Source organism: Pristis pectinata, chromosome 21, assembly GCF_009764475.1.
Source record: "Pristis pectinata isolate sPriPec2 chromosome 21, sPriPec2.1.pri, whole genome shotgun sequence".
In the NCBI taxonomy this organism is placed as follows: Eukaryota; Metazoa; Chordata; class Chondrichthyes; order Rhinopristiformes; family Pristidae; genus Pristis; species Pristis pectinata.
This window is the reverse complement of record NC_067425.1, coordinates 8,603,809-8,625,763: the sequence shown is the minus strand read 5'-3', so window position 1 is coordinate 8,625,763 and position 21,955 is coordinate 8,603,809. Positions and strand designations below refer to the sequence as shown.

The 21,955-nt window shown below is 39.2% G+C and overlaps 2 protein-coding genes across 8 annotated transcripts in view; one reads left to right on the top strand and one right to left on the bottom strand.

Moving 5' to 3' along the window:
* Nucleotides 1-21,955, top strand: part of nf1a (neurofibromin 1a) — a 261,284-nt gene that overhangs the window by 140,245 nt on the left and 99,084 nt on the right. For all 6 annotated transcript variants that reach the window (XM_052035185.1, XM_052035188.1, XM_052035186.1 and 3 more), the window contains 2 exons: nt 644-790; nt 1,799-1,909. In XM_052035185.1, coding sequence (XP_051891145.1) covers nt 644-790; nt 1,799-1,909 — 258 coding nt within the window. The remainder of the gene's footprint in view (nt 1-643; nt 791-1,798; nt 1,910-21,955) is intronic.
* omgb (oligodendrocyte myelin glycoprotein b) lies at nt 14,691-18,079 on the bottom strand. 2 transcript variants are annotated; one of them, XM_052035191.1, is made up of 2 exons: nt 18,001-18,079; nt 14,691-17,028 (listed from the first exon to the last, which is right to left on the bottom strand). In XM_052035191.1, exon 2 carries the CDS (start codon nt 16,982-16,984, stop codon nt 15,437-15,439), a length of 1,548 nt encoding a protein of 515 aa, XP_051891151.1. In that variant the 5' UTR covers nt 16,985-17,028; nt 18,001-18,079; the 3' UTR covers nt 14,691-15,436. The 2 variants fall into 2 exon arrangements, with proteins under 2 accessions (XP_051891151.1, XP_051891152.1); XM_052035192.1 differs by having other exon boundaries at nt 14,691-16,991; nt 18,001-18,022.

The window sequence follows — 21,955 nt, the reverse complement described above, 5'->3', positions numbered from 1 at the left end:
TTTAATGCTCACACTTGAATTCCAGTGCAAAAGATAGTTTGCAAAAGTTAATTCCGAAGGTTAGACAACTTTCAATGCTGATTGTGCAGCCAAACATAGCCTTTAGCTAATGCAGGGTTAGAATTCAGAAATAACCGAATGCAGATGTTTCTAGGACACTATGTCACTGTCATTCCAAATATTAATTTATTTCTATTATAAATACCTAAACCCAAACCGTCTAAATGCACAATTTTGTAATTAGTTCTATCTCATAGAGGTATACTACAGTGAGCCTGCTTAAGAAAGGTGGAGTATTTACAAAAAATCATAATTATATTTGCAATTACATTAGGATCTATAATTGAAAAATTCCATTGGAAATTTGCTCAGTTGCAGAATGCAATATCTTCATTGTTTTAAATAGTTATGATGAAAGTTACACAATCCATGAAACAAAGTACATTAAAACATTTTTGTAATATCAATACACTTTGAATATTTTTCATGCATGATAAATAGCATCCTGCCATATTGATAAGGTATATCACAAGTACTAATCCTAATCCTTGAATCCTTAATGCAAAAGTTGAATGTAATTTAATATTGATTTTTATTTTTAAAGAAAAGTCAAAAGATTACTTTTATCACCTAATCACCACAGGGATCACAAAGCAGTTGGGAGAAGACCGTTTGACAAGATGGCTACCTTATTAGCATATCTGGGCCCTCCTGAGCACAAACCTGTTGCTGACACTCACTGGTCCAGCCTGAACCTCACCAGCTCCAAGTTTGAGGAATTCATGACCAGGTAAGCACTGCAAGTGTATTCTTCAGAAGTATAGGAACCAAAATTTTCTAGTTGAATAGCTTCTCAGCACAGTAGTGTAGCGGTTAGTATAATGCCATTACAGCTCCAGCAACCCAGGTTCAATTCTCGCCGCTGTCTGTCAGGAGTTTGTACGTTCTCCCCGTGTCTGCGTGGGTTTCCTTCAGGTGCTCTGGTTTCCCCCCACATTCCAAAGACATACGGGTTAGGAAGTTTTGGGCATGCTATGTTGGCACCGGAAGTGTGGCGACACTTGCGGTCTGCCCCCAGAACACTCTACGCAAAAGATGCATTTCACCGTGTGTTTCGATGTACATGTGACTAATAAATATCTTATTGATTGTTGAAGTAGTTAACCAACTCTTGAATATTAGCATTTGTACCCAATATGTGTTTAACAAAAAATATTGATGGCTTTAAGTTTAAAATCCAGGTAATTATGGGTAAGTATGAGTAGGTCACCCAGCCCCACTAGCATGTTCCACCATCCAGTCATGGCTGATCCTCCATGCACCATCATTTTCCTACCCCATCCCCATTTCTCTTCTCTTATTATACAAAAATCTATACAAAAAAATACCATTCTAAAATGCTTTCTTTTAACCTAGAACGGTCCCCCTTCACCCTTGAATGTATCTGAAAATGCTCTCGTCTAATATTTTCAGTGTTTCTGTTGTCTAACTCTGCTCTGTTTTGTTTTCATGTTATTAATGCTTAAACTGTAGTTCCATTAATGCCTGTAACTCACCAATGTTTTGTAACTTTGTGTAAGAATCATGATGTCATCACAGCCAAGCCTTTTTATACCTTTTTGTTCAATCCCAAAGGCACTGTCGCAATATGGCTGCAGTTCAGATGTGCTATTTCAATGTCTTCCTGGACTAGATGGCTCAGTATTGCTCTAGATGGTGTAATTATGTAATCCTTTACTCCCTGTAGGTACAGGCAGATATTGAGGACTCCAGTTACAATGAAACATTTTCTTTTCAGGCATCAAGTACATGAAAAGGAAGAGTTCAAAGCTTTAAAAACACTTAGCATCTTTTATCAGGCTGGAACATCAAAAACAGGAAATCCTGTGTTCTATTATATCGCCAGAAGGTAGGACACTTTACAATTTGTTTTCTCTTACTGTTGCAGTGAATGAATGCCCTGTGGGATATGTGCATATGGATACCAACTTTTGCAAGTTCAGCAGCATTGTTAAAGTAGTTGGTTGTGATTTTGTTAGCTAAACAGTGTTTGACCAATTTTGATGAATGTGCTACAAAATGCCATTGTTAGCACTCTTGATAATTGCTGTTGCCCAATGGAAGTTACTCTTCACACAAGCGTTTTGCTGTGAATTTTTCTCGTGTTATATTGTTGGGAAGTGTTTGCAAAAGACACATGTAGATTATGTCTTTGTTAATTGCCGTTACAGTTTATGCAGTTGAAATCCCATTGCCTTATTTTTGTTGCATTTGCGTTGCTCCCAGTGGTGAAATTTTATGGGAAGGGTGATGAGAGCACAAACAAAGTTTCTCAGACAGCTGGTCAACTGACGTCTGTGCAGCGTATATTAATCGTTTATTGCCAGTGTATGGTTCCACAATCCAGCATTGACTGTCCAGGTGTTCTGCCCACATCCTCCTCTGTCACCAGAAACTGTCAGCGGCCTGATGTTTCTTTCATTGACCCTGTGTACTGAGGCACATTGCAGTCCCCACAATGTTGCCTCTATTTGGGATATTGTATCTCTGCCAGCTGACCAGCAATCCAGCCAAATTCCACTCTACAACCTTCCTGTGTAGGCTTGTGGCATTACAACAACTTCCATTCTTATGGCATATTCAACACAGTACAGTGTACCAAGTCTCTTTACAGGAGCGTTATTAAACAAAACTAACTCCCTGCCACTTGTCTCAATATATCCTTGAGACAGCTAAGTTATTGAGAGTGTCCTAAAGCTGGAACGGAAGATAGAGAGGTATAGAAAGTTAAGGAGTGTTTTCCAGAACTTCAAGGGCCTTGGCAATCAAAGGTGCCACTGCCAGTGTTATCCGGACTAAATCGGGGCTGGGTAGGGTTGGGGTTGCAGAATAAAGATTAAAGTGTCAGGAACACAGGTTTCTAGGAGGGTATATCAAATGCCTATCCAAATGTGGGAAATATTTTAGTCATTTAGTCCTTTCAGGCAGAGTTCTAGATCCCTGTCACCCTCTGAAGACTCAACCAATCAAACTAATACTAACAATCTAACTTCTGGTCTTGTAGCTCAGCTACTCACTGCCATTACCAGCTGAGCCATTTTAGCATTGGTGTTTGAAATACTATAGGGATTGGGTGTGGTATAATGTAACACACAATCCAGACCTGTTTGTATTTCCAGCATCAGAGGTATATTGGGTTGTGAACAGTCTCAACCTAATGTGAAACTATTGCTTGGAACTATCCATTATCAACACTTCAGCAAGAACTTAAGCATGGCAATGAGGGAATAGTAATACCTGACAGCTAGGAGTGGTCTTTTGCATTTAGTTGGTATTTTTTGATTTTCTTTAAACCTGCATTTCATATTGAGGTTGCTTGATGCTCATAGGTACAAGATTAGGATAACGATGCAGAAACGCAATCCCACCCCCCCCCACCCCCCAACTCCATCACTGAATATGTGCTCACATAGAAAATAGAAATTTTGATGGACAACCATTATTGAAAAGTTAAAAAAAACTCCTGACAACCTGGAATAAAACAAGAAATAATGGTAATGCTCAGCAGGTCAAACAACATCTGTGGAGAGGGTGAGTGGGAGTTCACATTTCAGTTAAATCAACTTTCATCAAATCTGGTAAAAGTTTGAAAACAAACTGTTTTCTCAGCCCCTGTCCCTTTTACAAAACACAAAAAGAATGTCTGATGAAAGGTCATCAAGCACCCAGCTCTGATGGCTGGGAGATATGAAAGGGCCTCTTCGTTCCCCTTCACCCGGGTTGGTTTGGGGGGGCGGGGGGAGTGGGGATGTGGCATCAATATGTTAATTCCCTGAAGCTTCTGCAGGCAATCCACTGTGCCTGCCATTTTTTTCTTACTCTCATGGTTCCTCTGCACTTACTGCAGTCTGTCCACCACCTCTCTTTCTCCTTTCCAGACTGGAATGAGGGAGTCAGCATGTGAACAAATAACAGGACAGCACTTGGCACTGATGGTTCAGGCCAAAACATTTGTAGCAGAGGTCTAATATTACAGATTCTGCGATTTCTGTAAAATCACAGATTAAATGGTGCCAATTCATAAACTGGAGCACAATTGATCTTGAAGATTTTTAGACTTAGAAAACTAATATGTTGGTTACCAAATATGAAAACTTGGCCTGAAAAATGAGGGGAGGGGGTTAGTTCTGCAGTATTACTTAATCTGAATGTTGTTGACAGTGCTGAAGGCTCTAACTTTGTTCTCCTGCTGCCAAGTTTAATTACTTCAAACACTGCAGATGATGGAAATCTGAAACAAAAACAGGGAATGCGGCAAACACTGTCAGGCAGCATCCGTGGGAAGAGAAACAGAATTAATGTTCAGGTCAAAGATGTTAATGAGGGTGTTACGAACCAGCAACAGAAGAAACACACTGAGCATGATTCGGTGTTAAAAACTATTTTATTAATCACTACTTATGATAATACGTAAAATAAAAGTAAAAATGTTAGTATGTTAAAATTCAAAAATGTTAAACCTTGAACATTAACCCCAAAGACTAAACTCTTCGTGTGTGTGTGGCAAAGTCCCAAACCCCAAGTTCAGGAATGGTTCTTAAAGTTCAGTTCCGCAAGCCATAAGGTGAAACATGAGTAAAGGCTTCTTCAACAACCACCGTTGTCTGAAGATAAGACGTAGATGTAGAGAACATAGAGTAATCACGAAATCCAAATGTTCCACGATGGAACCCAAACGACACTTCAGTGTTTACTCGGTAGTGACTTCCTCACCCCGAAAAGCATCCGAACCGTGGTCGTCCACACACAAATACCTGTTTCCTTCTACAGGTCAGCAACAAAGTGAACTCCACCGGATTACTTCCAATTTCCATACATGGATTTCTATGGCAGACAGTTATAGTTTCTCATCCATCGATAGAGAAACTAGCAGGCTGGTGTCTCTCTCCCTTCTCTCTCTCTCTCCCTTCGACTGACCTCTTCAACAACGTCATTATGTCCTTTATCTTCTGTTGACGTAAGCACGCCACACACACACACACACACACACTATCTTAAAGGGACTTTCACCGAGTCCGTAACAAGGGTAATTGGAAAGAACACACAGGAATGTAAAAGTTAGTGGGAGAGAATATAAACAATTTAAAAGCTTCAAAATGCAGGGCTGTAGGAAATGTCAAACTGTGCTAGAAGAGAGGAAAATAAACTGAGCCAATATTACAAACGGATGGCTTACAGCAGAACTGGCTTACAGAAGTATCTTCAATCTGAAGTGTTAACTCATTCTCTTTCCACAGATGCTATCTAATCTGTTCAGTGTTTGCTGCATTTTTTTGTTTTTAAGTTTAATTACTTGCTGGAATTGTCGTTCTTTACAGTAGCTTTTGCATTCATTGTTCTGAATCTTGGCACCCTCTGGTGAATTTAACTTTGCATTGCAACAGTTGTTGCTAAAGAGGACAAGACTCTTGAATTTGAGAAATTGGGTCCAAATTTTCAATCTCTGAAAATAAGGTGTGTTTAAAAAAAAAAGTTTTCAAATCAGTGCACACATCCATATCTTAAAAAACAAGCTGTTTTTTTGAGGAAAAACTGAGTTCCTGACAAAGGGTCTAACCTCTTGCTTTTTCAGATATTGACCAACATGTCATGTATTTGCATTATTTCCTGATGTTAATTATTTCTAATTTAATTCACTCCTTTAGTCAACTCAGTTTTAAATTTTCTTGTCAGTTATTTTTATCCTTTATATTGCTATTGATTAGTAGCAGCTGGCACAAATGGTTTTGAGATCATTACTATTACTGGACCAACGCAGCCTTTTGCATTCTTTGAATGGCACTTACTACCCTGCCATCCTATTGGAGATCACTGGATCCTCTGGGATGTTTTGAAATACAATTATATACCAGACATATTTAGGTATGTTTTCCCCTCTGGAACCATGTGGAATATGCACAGAGATTAGGGAACAGCAAGTCCTTTTAATACATAATGAGCACTCATGGAATGCTGCCCTATCTGAAGCCTGCTCTATCTTGTTGGGTTTTTACACTTTCCTTTCTACCCATACCATTTTTCAATATTTTTGCTGTATTTTTGTTTTTTATTTATTTTGCTTTTCTTATCTTAACTTTTCTTCTCTCTCCTGTTAACCAGTCTCTTCTTGGCCTCTTCCCAAATACATCAGGCTTTTCATGTCTGTGGTATTTTACATGCTCAAATCTTTTTCGTTTTTCCCCACACTTTTTAATACTGCTCACCTGTAACCCCTCCTGGTTTTGAGAAAATGTCCAGTAGTTTGAATTGTTACCTGTAGTAACGTGACCTGACCTATTAACCAGCTGTGCTGTGGTTACACAATGCAGCACTGGCAGAAGGCAGGATTATCTACAAGGTGTGCTTAAAGGGTATTTGTATAGTATGTTCGCACAGGTGCATTTCTACATCAAACAATACTAATCTCAAAGTAAGAACAACTGCTGGAAATCCAAAGTAAGAATGGAAAACACTGGGAATACTCAACAGGTCAGGCAGCATCTATGGAGAGAGAGAGAGAGACTATTAATGTTTCAGGTTGATGACCTTTCATCACACTTTCCCTTTGTTCTCTTTGCCTCTCCCCCCTTTCTGCAAGTTAAAACTTAATTTCTAACTTTTCTTAATTTTGATTGATTGCCAACCTTTAAACATTAACTCTATTTCTTTGCATGCAGATATTCCTAAACTGCTGATTATTTTCTGCATTCTCTATTTTTAGTCCCAAGTTTATCTCCCAGGCTAACCATGATACAAAAAATAATTATAGGTGTTATTATGAAGAAATTTTAGTCTTTTGTTTTAAAATAGATGAAATAGAATTTTGATTGTTGTTTCTTAAATGCCAGATACCTCTTTGTGGATCTTATACCTTTTGTAACCTTGGGACAGCCCAATGCACTTTGCAGCCAATTAAATACCTTAGCCACTATTGAAATGCAGTGAAGTACTTTTTAAAATCCAATACTTAAGTTGCTGAAACAATTTTTCATATAGTGCTGGAATTGAAAATACTTGTAGTTTGTGTGCTATCACAAACCAGTCATCACATATGGAATAGTCTTTGCTGTAATTAGTAATTCAAATTCAAACCAACATTTTGTGCCTTTTTAGGTGCATGAACTAAGTGCTTTTATAGTATTATAGATCAGCGCAGTAATGTCTGTATGACTATGTGCCATGTTGATTCTTTTGAAATTTGTAAGTGTTGCGCAAGTTATTTTGCTTCATTAGCTTGGATTGCCCCGTAATCACGTCCCGTGATGGTATTTCACTGCTGAGGTGCATTCTGCAAGTTGTCTGTGTTTCTGAAGCATACAGGAGAGCAGGTGAGATGATGGGCTTCGTGTTGGGTTCGATATCTTGGTCTTTTCCGTGGGCAGCCAAGAGCTGTGGTGGAGCAGCAGCGACGATGGAGATCTCATCATTGATGTCTGTCCTTGCAGAAAGATGGCTCATGAGATATGGAGACTGATCCATTTAAAAAATGTTAAAAAGACAAATCTAGTGGTGCTATATCTGAACGTGCAAAGTCTTTGCAATAAGATGGGTGGCCTAACAGCACAAATAGATGTAAACAGATACAACGTAATTACAGAGATGTGGCTGCAAGATGACCATGGGTGGGAGATGAATATCAAAGAAAGGATGGGCAAGAAACGAAAGGAGGTGGGGCGGTGTTGTTATTGAAGGCTGAAAACCAGATGGTATTGAGAAAATTTTATTAGCTCAAAGTTGAGATGTAGGATTAGTCTGAGTGGAGCTAAGAAGCACCAAAGAGCAGAAATCGTGGGAAATGTTTATAGGAAATTAGAGATGTATATAAAAAGTGTATTTTTAATCTACATGAAAACTGGTCAAAACAAATTAACAGCAATGCTGTCAAGGATGAATTGCTGTAATGTGCACAAGATGTCTCTTTTAAGACCAGTACATTGAGGAGCCAATTTGTGGACAGGCTTTCCTAGTTTAGGTATTGTGCAATGTGAAGGGGTTAGTAAATCTTGTGGGTGATGCTTTAGGGAAGAGTGATCATAACATGACATAATTCTTCATTAACCTGGAAAGCGAAGTTGTTCACTGGGAAATTAGGGAAGGCAACTACAAAGATATGAGGAGTAAGTTGGCTATGATAGATTGGGAAACATCTTTAAAAGGTATAAAAGTAGATTAGCAATAGCTAATTTGTGAGGAACACATACAAGAACTACAACATAAGTCAATGATTCATTGAAATTTCTAAATCAATGGATGTGGTGTACGTGGATTTTAGTAAGGCGTTTGATAAGGTTTCTCATGGAAGGCTCATTCAGGAGGTCAGGAGACATGGGATCCAGAGAAATTTAGCTGTGTGGATTCAGAATTGGCTCGCCCATAGAAGACAGAGAGTGGTTGTAGATGGAGTGTATTCTGCCTGGAGTTCAGTGACCGGTGGTGTTCCGCAGGGATCTATTCTGGGACCACTGCTCTTTGTGAATTTTATAAATGACTTGGATGAGGATGTGGAAGAGTGAGTTAGTAAGTTTTCAGATGACACGATGATCGCTGGTGTTGTGGATGGTGTAAAAGGTTGCTGTAGGTTACAACAGGACATTGATAGAATGCAGACCTGGGCTGAGAAGTGGCAGATGGAGTTCAACCCGGGTAAGTGTGAAGTGATACTTCAGAAGATTGAATTTGAAGGCAGAATACAAGGTTACCAGCAGGACTCTTAGCAGTATGGAGGAGCAGAGGGATCTTGGGGTCCACGTCCGTAGATCCCTGAAGGTTGCCGTGCAGGTTGATAGGGTTGTCAAGAAGGCGTATGGTGTGTTGACCCTCATCGTTGGGGTATTGAGTTCAAGAGCCGCGAGGTAATGTCGCAGGTCTACAAAACTCTGGTCAGACCACACTTGGAGTGTTGTGTTCAGTTCTGGTCGTCTCATTATAGGAAGGATGTGGAAGCTTTAGAGAGGGTGCAGAGGAGATTTACCAGGATGCTGCCTGGATTGGAGAGCATGTCTTATGAGGATAAGTTGAGCGAGTTCATGCTTTTCTCTTTGGAGAGGAGGATGATGAGAGGTGACTTGATAGAGGTGTACAAGATGACAAGAAGCATAGATTGAGTGGACAGTCAGAGACTTTTTCCCAGGGTGACAATGGCTAACATGAGGGGGCAAGATTTCAAGGTGTGTGGAGGAAGGTATAGGAGAGGATGTCAGAGGTAAGTTTTTTTTTACACAGAGAGTGGTGGGTGCGTGGAACATACTGCCAGCAGAGGTGGTGGAGGCAGTTACATTAGGGATATTTTAAGAGACTCTATGATAGCCACATGAATGATAGAAGGATGGGGGGTTATGTTGGAAGGAAGAGTTATATAGATCTTAGAGCAGGATAAAATGTTGGCACAACATTGTGGGCCAAAGGACCTGTACTGTGCTGTAATGTTCTATGTTCATTTGAGAGGTTGAACATCAAGTCAATAAATATACTTAAGAAGGAGATACCAAGGTTTCTCAACATAAAAGGCAACAAAGGTTATGGATAGTGAGCGAGAAGTGATGATCAGCCATGGCAGTGCAGGCTGAAAGAGTCAAATGCTCCTGCTTCCTCTGTTTTCCAGGGTTTCATTGCAGGTTGTCAAATATACTGCTTTACTACATTACAGCATCACATCTCAATGTATAGTAGAGACTGCACGTTACCCAGGAAAAGAGAGATTGGGAGGGATGACTGGACGTGACTGGATGATTGGTTGAAAATTTGTTCAGTGCGCAGAAACAAATTACACCAAATATTTCTCCAGTTCAAAATCTGAAAGTATTAGGTTTGAACAAGCAATCTCTGGTCACACAAAACTGAAGTTGAAGCTTTGAGAATACTAGATGAGAAACTAAGACTGATCATTGTTACCAATTTTCTGAGCCACTCTTGCCCACATGTGTTGATCTGAGTTTCAGGGAGCACTTGGGTTTTCAAGGTATCTTTCCCCCATCTTCCAGAGTTCACAAAATCACAGTATGGCTCCATCACAGATCATTTGATCTTTGAATCTGTACTGGTTCTTTGAATGAAATCCCCACATCATTTTTGGTTCTTTAACCAATTATCTTCATTCTGTCTCCCCAAGTTTTTGTTCCTTCTGAAATATTCATTATTTTCCCCTTAGCTATTTTAAACAGTCTCTACACCTCTCATGATTTGTAAATACCTCTGTCAGATTTTCTTGTATTCTCTCCTGTTCCAAGCAGAACAACCCCAGAAATGCACAGAACTGAAGTCCATCATCCGTGGAATCAACTCAGTAAATCTTTTCTGCAACCTCTCCAAAGCCTTCTCATTTTTCCTAAAGTGTGGCACCCAGAGTTGGACACAATAATCAGTGGCTAAACCAGAGTTTTATGAAAGTTCATCATTATTTCTTTCCTCTATAAGGCTCTGGTTACTGCTTTTATTACTCAATATCTCAACCCATCCTACCATTTTGAAATAAACTATTTACATAAACCCTCAGTTCTCTCTATTGTACCCCATTCAGAATTGCGCTTCAGATTATGTTGCCTTGCCTCATTCTTCCAATCAAAATGTAAGACCTCACTTCTCAGCGTGAAATTTCATCTGCCATCTATCTACCTATTGCACCAATGTGTCTGTCTTGAAATCCATTACTGTCCTCATAGTTCACAGGGTCAAGTTTTATCATCTACAAATTTGGAAATTGTGCCCTGTCAATCCATCCAAATTATCAGTATATTTTAAGAAAAGCATTGGTTCTGGTACTGACTGTTGAGAAGATCCATCGTCCATTTTCCTCCATTTAAAAAAAAACTTTTGTACTCAATGTCCTGTTACTTTAAAAAAAAATTTCTATCCATTTGGTGCAACCTCTATTATTCCAAAATTTCTGTTGTTGGTTTGATGTATTTTGCCTTTAACAAATCCATGCTTCCTTCCTGTAATCAATCCACACCCGTCCAACTGACTGATATTTCTGTCCCTGATTATGTAGCACTTTCCTCACCACCTGAGGTCAAATTGACTAGACTAAAGTTATTGAGTTCATCTCTGCACAAACCCTCTGCAATTCCATCCTAACTTTTCACAGTAACTTGGGATACTTCACATCTGAACAAGGCGATTAGTTAGCTTTAAGTGCAATTAATGTTTTTCTTGCTTCCTTCATTAAATTTCAACTCGCCTAGTATCTTAATTATGTCCACCATTGCTGAGATTCTAGCAGCGGCATCTTGGTTGAATACTGATTTAAAGTGCTTATTAGTACATCAGCCATGTCTGATTGGTCTCACTCTCTTGCAACCCTGTTGCTATTTGCGTGTCTGCAGAATATTTTTGGATTAACCTTTAATGTCAGCTGCCAGACTTTTGTTTCCTTTTTTATTTCCCCTGTGAATTTTCTGCAGTTAGCCTGGCTCTCACTTGTGTTAACAACCTGGCTTCTGTCATGCGTGCTTTTCACAGCTTTTTTTTAAATCTGTCATTTTGATCATCCATAAAGCTCTGTGTTTAATTTCATTGCCCTTCTCTATCATGAGAATGGTTCTAGACTACTACAGCTAAATCATCTCAATTTTAAAAGCCTCCCAGTATTCAACCACAATTATGCAATGAAACTTTAGTTCCAGTTTACTCGATCTAATTCTCCTAGAGTCACAGAAACAGGCCCTTTGATCCACTGAGTCCACGCCAACCATTAAGCGCCCATTTGCACTCATTCCCATTTTATTCTCCTATCAACTCCCCCATCCTCCCCCCCCCCCCGACTCTACCACTCGATTACGTACTAGGGCCAATTTACAGTGGCCAATTAACCTAATAATCAGCATGTCTTTGGGAGGAAATGGGGGAAACCCATATGGTCACTTCCCTCCTAATCCTAATGCAAATTCCACAAGCAGTGCCAGAGATTGGAATTGAAACTGGGTTTCTGGAGGAGTGAGCAAGCCCATTGAATTGAAATTGTCCCTTATCCAATTGAATGTTTTTCCTTCAACTATTTTAAAACTTGTGATTGCTGTTTTCCAGATGCTCCCCCATTAATACTTGGACTACTCTATGACTTTTGCACTTATCTGCAGCTTCCCTCCAAGAGAGCTCCTTAATGTCCTTCCCAGCAGTTAGCAGTCTTTCGAAAAGTCCCAGTAGTGTAATTAGTAACTTTCTATCCTCGACTTCTCAATCACTGCTGCCAGTGCCCTCCATTCTTCCTTTCCTTAGCTTTCGTGATTATTTTCTGTCCAGGGATATTTGGAACCCATTCCTGTACTTGTTAGCTAGGTCTGTTATTACGTAACATTGTAATCCCATATAGCAAGTTGCACTTGCAGCTCACCACCCTTGTTTGAGACACTTGTATGTAAATGCTTCTTAGATTATCTTGTATTCTCTCTGCTTTGGTCTAAAAACTTTCTACTACTTCTGGTGTTATTTATCTTTTTCAATCCTTTTTGCATTTTCCCATTGTATTGCTACCCTGCTCTGTGCAAACCCCTGCCAAATAAGTTTAAACCTCTCCTTAGAGCACTAGCAAACTTTCCTGTGAAGACATTGGCCCTGGCTCTGAGGTATAATCCATCCAAGCAGCATCAATCCCATCCACTCCCACCAAAACAGGTCCCAGTGCCCCAGGAATCCAAAGCCCTCCCTCCAGTGTCACCACTTCAGTGGCACATTACTCTGTTCTATCCTCCTCTTCCTATACCCACTAGTGTGTAGCACAAAGAGTAACTTGAAGCTTATTGCCTTTGAAATCCTGCATCTTAACCTTTCCTTAACTCTTTAAAATCTGCTTGCAAGATCTTATCCCTATTTTCTAACCATGACAGATGGGGGCCACCGTCTTACCCTACCCCCTCGAGAATTTTCTGAAGCACTTTGTGATATCCTTAAAATTGACACCAGAGAGGAAAATATGCTGTTGTGAACTCACTTCTGCAACCACAGAAATGCTGTCCACTCCCCTAACCATAGTGTCCTAATATATTGTTGTCTTGACCTTTATCTTCCCTCCAGGACAGTTAACCCATCCATTTTGCTATGGCATCTGCTCTAGCTCCAGTCCGCATGGGAAATCACACCCCCATCAGTGCTCATCTTATTCGAGAGTTTGATGCCTATAAAGGTCTACAGAACTTGCCTCCCTGCTCTTTTCTTGTCTTTCTGGCAATCACCCTTTCCCCTCTCCGCCTGCAGTCAAGCAGCTGGATGACCATCTCCTGAAACGTGCTTTCCACAAGAAAAACAGCCTCATGGATGGACCACAGTGACATCAGCTGTTGCTCAAGCTCTTCCAACTGATGTCATTTCCTGCACGTGGTGTCCGTGATTTGGGGAGCATCTTGGAGATCCTATTTGGCAAGGGATGTTTGTTCCACAGATCTGAGCTGCTGTTGCTTGCCTCTATTTATTTATTAAATTCAGTCAGCAAAGAATACCATATTTACAATAACTTTCAGATGCAAAATATTTACCTTGCTCCTAAGTTTTAAGGACTAACATAAAGTGAGAAGTTTTTGTATTGTGAAGTTCCACAAATAGAGGAGGCAACAGGTAAAAGGTCACAGAGGAGGCTATTCATCCAATTGTGTAAATACTGGTCCAGAAAGGCTTCCCTGCTTTCCAGCACTGGGCCCATAGCTTTGCAGGTGATGGCTCTTCAAGTACACATCCTAGTACCATTTAAATGTGGTGAGGATTTCTGCCCGCACTACCCTTTCAGACGAGGGTACAGAGTCAGAGTCTCTTTCCTTGGATAGGGGAGTCTAAAACTAAAGGACATATGCTTAAAATGAGAGAGGAAATATTTAATATCTGAAGAGCGAGTTTTTCCGGAGGATGGTGGGCCTATGGAACAAGGTGCTAGAGGAGGTGGTTGAGGTAGGTACAAGCATTTAAAAAGGATTTGGACAAGTTCGTGGATAGAAAAGGAATAGAGGGACGTGGGCCAAATGTAGAAAAGTAGGATTAGCGTTGATGGGCATCTCGGTCAGTATGGACAAGTTGGGCCGAAGGGCCTGTTTCCATGCTGTACAACTCTATGACTAAGTATAGGGATTTGCTGCAGTCTAGTTAAGCATTCATGATTATTATGCATTAGTTTTATCAGCCATCAGGGTAGAAGAACCAGAGGCCTTGTAGAAACATTTTGTGTATTTCAAATTAGCTTTTTATTAGGCAGATGGCAACTTGGATCAAAGTAGTTTCCCCTGGAGCCTGTGGGGGAATTGTTTGAAGACATAGCAAAACTAAAAGCATGCGCAGGTCACTTAGCCGCTTGAGCCTCTTCTGCCATTCAGTAAGATCGTGGCTGAACCTGCTCAAGCTCCACATTCCTGGTTCCCAAGGTATCCATAAATCTAGCAATCTAATCCTTAATATATTAAGGGCTGAGCATCCACAGCTCTCTGAGTAGAGAATTCCAAAGATTTATAACCCTTTTTGTAGAATACATTTTTTTCTTACTTCATAACCCAGAAATGGCTGACCACCTACATTCTAAGTCTTTGGTCTTGGTTCCATATACACAATACGTAAATGATGTATATTTTAATGCATGTATTCAACAGGCCTTGCAAGATTAAACATTTTATTTGTGTTTTAAGTGAATTACATTGCAATTAATTTGTATTTACAAAATAATTTAGCAATTGCATGCATCCACCTGCATGAGGGGAAAAAGTAAAAATTGCATAATACAAATTGAGAATCTAGTTAAACATTTCAGGTGGACCAGAACTGTTTTAGTAGTAAAATTATGAAACTATTTTCAAGAGTTTAATTTTACAGAAAAAGTTGGGATTTGGAATATATATCACAATTAATAGATTTCTATTGGGGAAAATAACACATTATTCAGAGCGGAAGGCATTCAGTTAGTTCCTATTGGTGGTCAGGGTACATTCTGCAATTTGCTGGGGTGTTGTTTTGCAGTGAAGTTTTGTCTTTTGGCTGCCCCCTTTTCTCTTCATCGAGCTGACCTATTGGGGTGCCTTGCTGTTCTATCTTCAAAACATCTCCAGGTGCCTGTTCTTCATGTGTGAGCCTTGACCTCAAATGCTTCAAAAGCCATGGAGCTGTGAGGCCCAGTCAGGGCTCACATCGGAATGTGATCCTGTCCAAATTGAACATTTACTTTTGCACTCTCAGCAGCAGCTGCTGTTGGGAAAAGGGAGCCTAGGGTGAAAGTTGTTTTATTCTTTTCTCGTCTGGTCATGGGACAAGAAGGCCAACCCGAACAGGGCTAAGGCATAACTGACCCAAGATCAGACTTGTGACCCATGAGAGCCATCTTGGGAAGCATTAGTTTTTCATTCCCTTAACAAAATACTCTTAAATAATCTGTCTCATTGATCGAATTTATTGTTGACATTGCCAGCAATGGTTATTTCTCATGTTTAAATGACTAAACAACCAGTGGTACCAACATGGTCAGAACCATGAAGCAGGTTATGCCCATACATTTGTGTGCTTTTGAAGTTGTGTTTTGTGTAGTCACAATTTGGTTTGCAGTGCTTAATGTTCCAGTGATTACATTGACCTTTGGCGTACTGGTCAGACTGGAAGAACCAACCTGAAACGGACTTGAAGTACTTCCTATGGCACTGTGAGAAGTGGTTGCATTGATGGCACTGTGAGAAGTGGTTGCATTGATGGCACTTGGCTCAGAAACTGTTGAGATTTCAATGGAAGCAGACGATTTGTGACTTACAGTGGATGCTGAGCCAAAAGTTGACAGTGATACTAATCTGCTGGTCTGGTTGTTCATGGTTGTACTTGACATGGTGACAGTTGCAGTGGACCTGATTACGACAGTGCTTTTGGAGGTGAATTCAGAAGCTGTGATGGGCATTGTCGTTGATGGAGGCCCCTCTGTTTTATTATCAGTAATACTAACCAATTCGTGTGAACTTTCACTGCTGGCTGTTTGCAAGGTGATATTTTCAGTAGGTTTATATGATGCAGATCTACTGATGAAGCTTGGTGCTGTTGAATATAAGCTGGTATAAGAAACTGAATCTGAAAAGGATGAAATATCACTTTTCTGATTTGCTACAGAGTAGGGTGTGCTTCCTTCAGATTCTCTTTGTCTGGTACTTGTCATTGTTCCAATGTGAGACTGATAACTTGTGAAAGTTGAACTAACAGTTGCTGGTGTATTTATACTTGAACTGCATCCTCCTTGACCATGTTCAGTTTCTTCAGTGCATGGACATCCAAGCACAATTGGTACGGTTTGTAACCATGTCAATAGGTATATATTTTGTTTGTCTTTGCATTCCCAGATATTTCCATATAGAGTAATCAACTGCAAACCAGTGAGTTGATCAAAAGTACCACTTGGAATAAATTGTAAGCTATTGTTGTTCAAGTACAATTTTGAGAGTTTGTTGTGATGAAAAGTATCTGGAAGAATATTGTGCAAGTTGTTGTGTGATAAATCTAAAGTAGTCAAGTTGTAGGGCATGTTGGTTGGGACTGTCCAGAATTTGTTTCCACTGAAGTTGAGAAATTTCAGATTAATCAATGTGTTGTTAATTAAAAAAGCCCTTTCAATCAAGTTGTTGGACACATCCAGTTTTATAAGGTTCCACTGGGAGACGGTGTCTTCCTTCTGAAGTACTTTGATAAGGTTATTTGATGCATGAAGTTCCCACAGCGCCAATGGCAACTGTCTCGGCATGTTACTGAGCAGGTTGTTGGATATGTCAAGGAACCTCAGATTGATGAAATCGGTCAGCCTGTTATCAAGATCTTCAATAGCATTACGGGATAAATTTAGGGATATTATGTTGGTCTGGATGTTGTTGGGAAGTGCTGTTAAGTTTCTGCCTGAACAATCTACATGTCTTTCATTTTGTGAGCACAAACACTCTATAGGGCAGGTGGCTGTGGTTGACGACAGGATGGATAAAAGAGCCAAGAAGCATCTCGTTAACTTGGAGTATCCCATTGTTGTCCTATAAGGAAGATAATTGAACAAAGGTTGTTTTCCCTCTGGAACAAGAAAGAATCACATCTGTCATTAACTTTTAATTGTTAAAAGGATTTGATTTTTAAACACTAGCATTTGCTCTCTGACTGAGCATCTCCAAGCTGATTGCCCAAAGTAAAAATCTGTTTCCTTATGACCATTGTGCCCCCCCATCCACCCTTGCGATACGTCCATCCCCACTTCCTCAAAACAAAAATACTCTATGAAAGTATATGATCTCAGCTCAGATAGGGTCCTTCAATGAAATGCCTTGGCTGACAAGATAATTGCTTAGAGAATCTCAAAAGAGACATGTCTTGCATTCTAATACTACAGTGGCACAGTTCCAGTGTAGTGTTACTGAGTGCCTTAGCCTGTATTTGCTTAAGTGCTTAAATGTCTGAATAGACCATTATTGTTGCTCCTGTTAAAACAACTAGATATAGAGCTGCTTTGAAATGATTTACACATAACACCAACATTTTATGGTGATGGTGTGGTTATAAGATTGATTCTCCAACAATAAGACATTCCCAATGAAAGAAAAAAAGTCTTTTTCAAAAAAAATACAACTTTTGTTGTTTATGTGACATTATATATATTTAAAAAATAGCACTGCAGTATTCCGAATGATCAAGAAAGGCTATGTGTGCTAATTATTCATTCAGCACTAAAATGCCAACATAATACATTAATTCATTTTTGATAGCATCTCTCCTTTCAATATTTAAAACTAAAATGCAATAAATGTTTATTTTTTTGTGAGGAGGAGGGTGGTAAGAAATCCAATGAAAGGCTATTTTGTCTAATGGTTGGTAGAGTTACAGCTGCTGCCTCAGATACCGTATTCACGAGCACTGCATAAAAATCCATTTTAGCTGCTCTCAACAAATTTCTTTTCCCTCTGCAGTCTCTGGAAAATGGTGCAAATTTTAAAAAAATAACCTGACAGATAAGAACGAACAAAACCCTGATAGAAATCATAGTGGACTTACCAAAGCAGTTCCTTCCAAGAAGATGTTTGTTGCTCAAGTGCTCTTGATGCTGATGCTGAGTCCTGGACAGTTGCTTACAAATGAGCTATTTATACTCACTTCGAAAAGACGCAGGGATCTTTGGAGTAAGCACTGTGCACTGTTCTGAGTTAAATCTAAATTACGTATTATTGACAATATGACCTCATTTCTAAGACACCTCCCCATATTGTGTATGACACAAATTAAATTTATTATTTCAGTAGCACTAGGCGAGTGGCAGACAGCCAGGGTGTTGCATATCTATTGTTAATGCAGCACTGAAAAATGTAGTTATGTTTTTTGATGCCATGGGAATGTTAAATTTCAGTCTAAGATTACTGATTTGCAGCTTAAATGGAATAAACTGATGGAATCACAGAATGTGATGCTGAAAATAGTTTTTTTTAAAAAAAGAAGCACTTCAGTCACCAGATGATGGCTCTGAAATGACTGGTCATTAATGAGAATGTATTGCCAGCTTCCTTCAGGGAGTTTGGATTTGTATTCTAATTAATTTGTTTTATACCCAGTTTCCTCCTTATGCAGCACCTTCCCTGTTGAAAGACTTTGTTGTACGACATAAATACAAAACTGTCAGTGTAATGCACACCTGTTCAGTTTTGATGGCATTCTTCCTTTCAGATTTTAAAAATAAATGCAATAAATGTTTATTTCTGTGAGGGGGTAGGTGATGAGAAATTCTATGAAATGTTATTTTGTATAATGGTTATAGAGTTACGGTTTGGGATGTCATATATAAACATAGGGGCTTACTGCTTTTTAATCTACCAAGTATGTAACTTTATCACCATATTAATCAATGAATGTTTTAGGTGGTTTATGGTTGATGTGTAGGAAGAGGGACAGATTTTCCCATGGCATCCTGTGAGAGATGATCTGCATGTTATAGTTTTAACATTTTCCCTTTTTAATTGCTGGTGATGAGGATAGAAAGCACCAAATGAATGTCAGCATGTGAGCTTCAAAATGCAGCCCTTATAATTTTTCACACACAGACAGGAAATACCTTCTGATCCATTCAGAGTCTCCAAAACCATTGTGAAACCCTTTCACCACACCCAAAACTATAGTCAAAAGAATAGGTTTCATAACCAGTATAATTTCAAGTGATGGGAAGAAAATTCTCCTCTGTCAGTCATATCCCAAGGGGTTATGTCCATAATCAGGAGCTTGCTTTGGCCTGAATATTGGATACCCAACATTTATGAAGGTGCTAACCTCAGCTCCACTCAAAAGCACACCTGTCCTCTGACCAGAGTTCAGAAAATCTTCTTCCTCTGCACCAGCAGACCACCTCTGAGAGGTTCACTATACTCTGGGGAAAGAAGAACTTCCTGTGCTAAAAGATTTGACTAATGCTTCAAACCCTCATGGATTCTCGTCCATAGAAAATAGTTGGAAAGAACATGATTATATTAATGGCCTGTCCTACACCACTGATGTGGACCTTGCTTTGTTTTTTTTCCAAAGTGCATTGAAGAAAAGAAGTTGTACTTTACACTGGTTTCATTGATGCTGTTCCCACAAACCTGCCCCTAGGTCAGCCTGTACTAGGGTTCTAGGGTGCAGCTTGAACCCATCACCAGGTAACTTGGAGATGACAGCAATACAAAGCCAAGTTGGTGTCCAGTAGGAAATCTAGAATGAATGTGGCAATTTCTATTATTACATGTTATTTCTATGGCATTTAAAATTGATGATTTGCAATTCTCTTCTGGTAATTGACCTGCTGAATGTTTTCAGCATTATTTTGCTTTTATAATATATAACAGGTTGGAGGACTTATTTTAAAAAGATCGAAATTTGGATTAATTCCACTTTTCATATTGTTCATTGAAATTACTTCAATTCAAGTTGTTTAGATGCTATCTACAAATCTGTGACTTGCAATATGCATTGTAGTGCTATATGTACAAATAGGAATACATTGACAAGCTGCAAGTGTGGGTATATATCGCTGGAAAAAAAGTAAAGGTACACTGCCGTAAGATTTTCCTTCCATATGAAAAGCCATTCAGTGGTGTATTACTCAGCCCTCACTACAACATTGTGGCAGCCTGGATTTATGTTCCCTGGTCTCTGGAGTGAAGCCAAAACTTTTTTCTCCAATGAAAGTGTTAACCACTCAATTCTTGGTAGCTAATTTAGGATTTACATGTAAAATGCCTGTAGTCAGTTAATGCTGTGTGCATATGTTATATGTGTAGACTTTGAGAAAGTTCACCCTGTTACTAATTCCGAATACAGCAGGACAGTTCCATACTGAAAAGCAAAATGAAAGAGCAATCATTTTTATCAAAGGAAGGATATGCTTGTCTGAAGTCCATACAGAGGAAATTTACTCAACTAATTTCAGGAGTCAAGGGGTTTGATCTTTATTGACTGGGTTTTGGAAATACAAGTCATCTGGCCACATCTTAGAACTGAGGATCTTGCATCGTGCTTTTCTATTGTATGTTGCTAATAACCCCAGTGCTCTTGTCTTTACCTTTCTGCTTGGAGTCTTGCTTCGCTTTATTTCTCAAATTTCCATCTGTGCTGTCAAAAACTGTAGATCGGCCTAATTTATAGTGGTATCAAATGCACTAATACCATTCGGAGTTCTTAATGGAATGGACGTGGAGAACAAGTGAGGAAAATCTGGCAGCAGCTCAATACGACTTTGATGAGACTGAACCTGTTTTGGTCTCTTTAATTCAGGAAGCATACACTTGCCTCATAATGCAGTGAGGATTCATTAGATTGATTACTGGGATGATTTAAGCTGATTGGCCCTACACTCTGGAGATTAAAAACAGAGGTGACCTAATTGAAGCAGGCAAGAAGCTGAGGAGGCTTGGCAGGATGAATGTTCCACTTAATGGTGGGTCTGAAACTAGAGGATGTGGTCTCATAGTAAATGGTTGGCCAGGTAAGATTGAGACGAGCAGGGATTTCTTGTCACTGAAGAGGAAGAATCTTAGAAATTGTCTGCCTCAGAAATGTTAAGTCATTAAAATACTTAAAGCTGAAATTTTTGAATTATAGGGGAGTCCAAGTGTGTGGGGATTGGGCAAGAAAGTAATGTCAACACCAAGCGTCAGATCAACCATGATCTCATTGAATGGTAGAGTGAGCTCAATGAGCTGTATTACCTACTAATGCTCCTGTGTCTTACATTGTTAACATCAATATTACAGTCTAAAATTTGTTTAAGTCTATCCTCATGGTTCATCTCATCTGCATACTTGGAAGCTGTCTTAATTTTTTTTAATGACTTCCAAACCATTTTATAATTTAATATAATATAGGCTCATTTAAATGGGCTTTTAAACAGGTCATTCATTCGTCACTCTGCAAGCCCATTTGACAGTTTGTTAATTTAATTTGATTGATTGCATATTTTAACCACATGAAATACTGTACATTCATTTGAATTAACTTAAACTTGGCATCACTGCACTACTGGATAGCCAACCTGACAATATACTCTATATTGTATTGCTACCTTTCCTCCCTGATGTAGAAAATAGCATGGAGAGCTTGAAACTTAAACACTTTCATGTTTGTGTAGTCGATATTCTATTTGTCTAATTTGAGATGCACTTAATGAAACTCAGGTTGATGGTCCTGTTTCCTTTATTACATTTTATTTGTTATACAGTAACATGTAAAACTTGGTGATTAAAATAGGCAGATCTGGATTAACAGTGTTAAAAAAATTTACAAATTTAGCATGCCACTGAAATGCTTATTAATTAGTAACCATGTTTTGTAATGCATTCTCTCTCCACTGTGCCCCTTGTTTACTGGTGGCATATTTGCCTATGATTTTAAAAGGTTTAAATGGTGAGTAAAATGGGGACCATAGCAGCAAGGAATATTATGTTTCCCGAATGAAAATAGAGGAAATTGATTGTGGATTTTGACCATG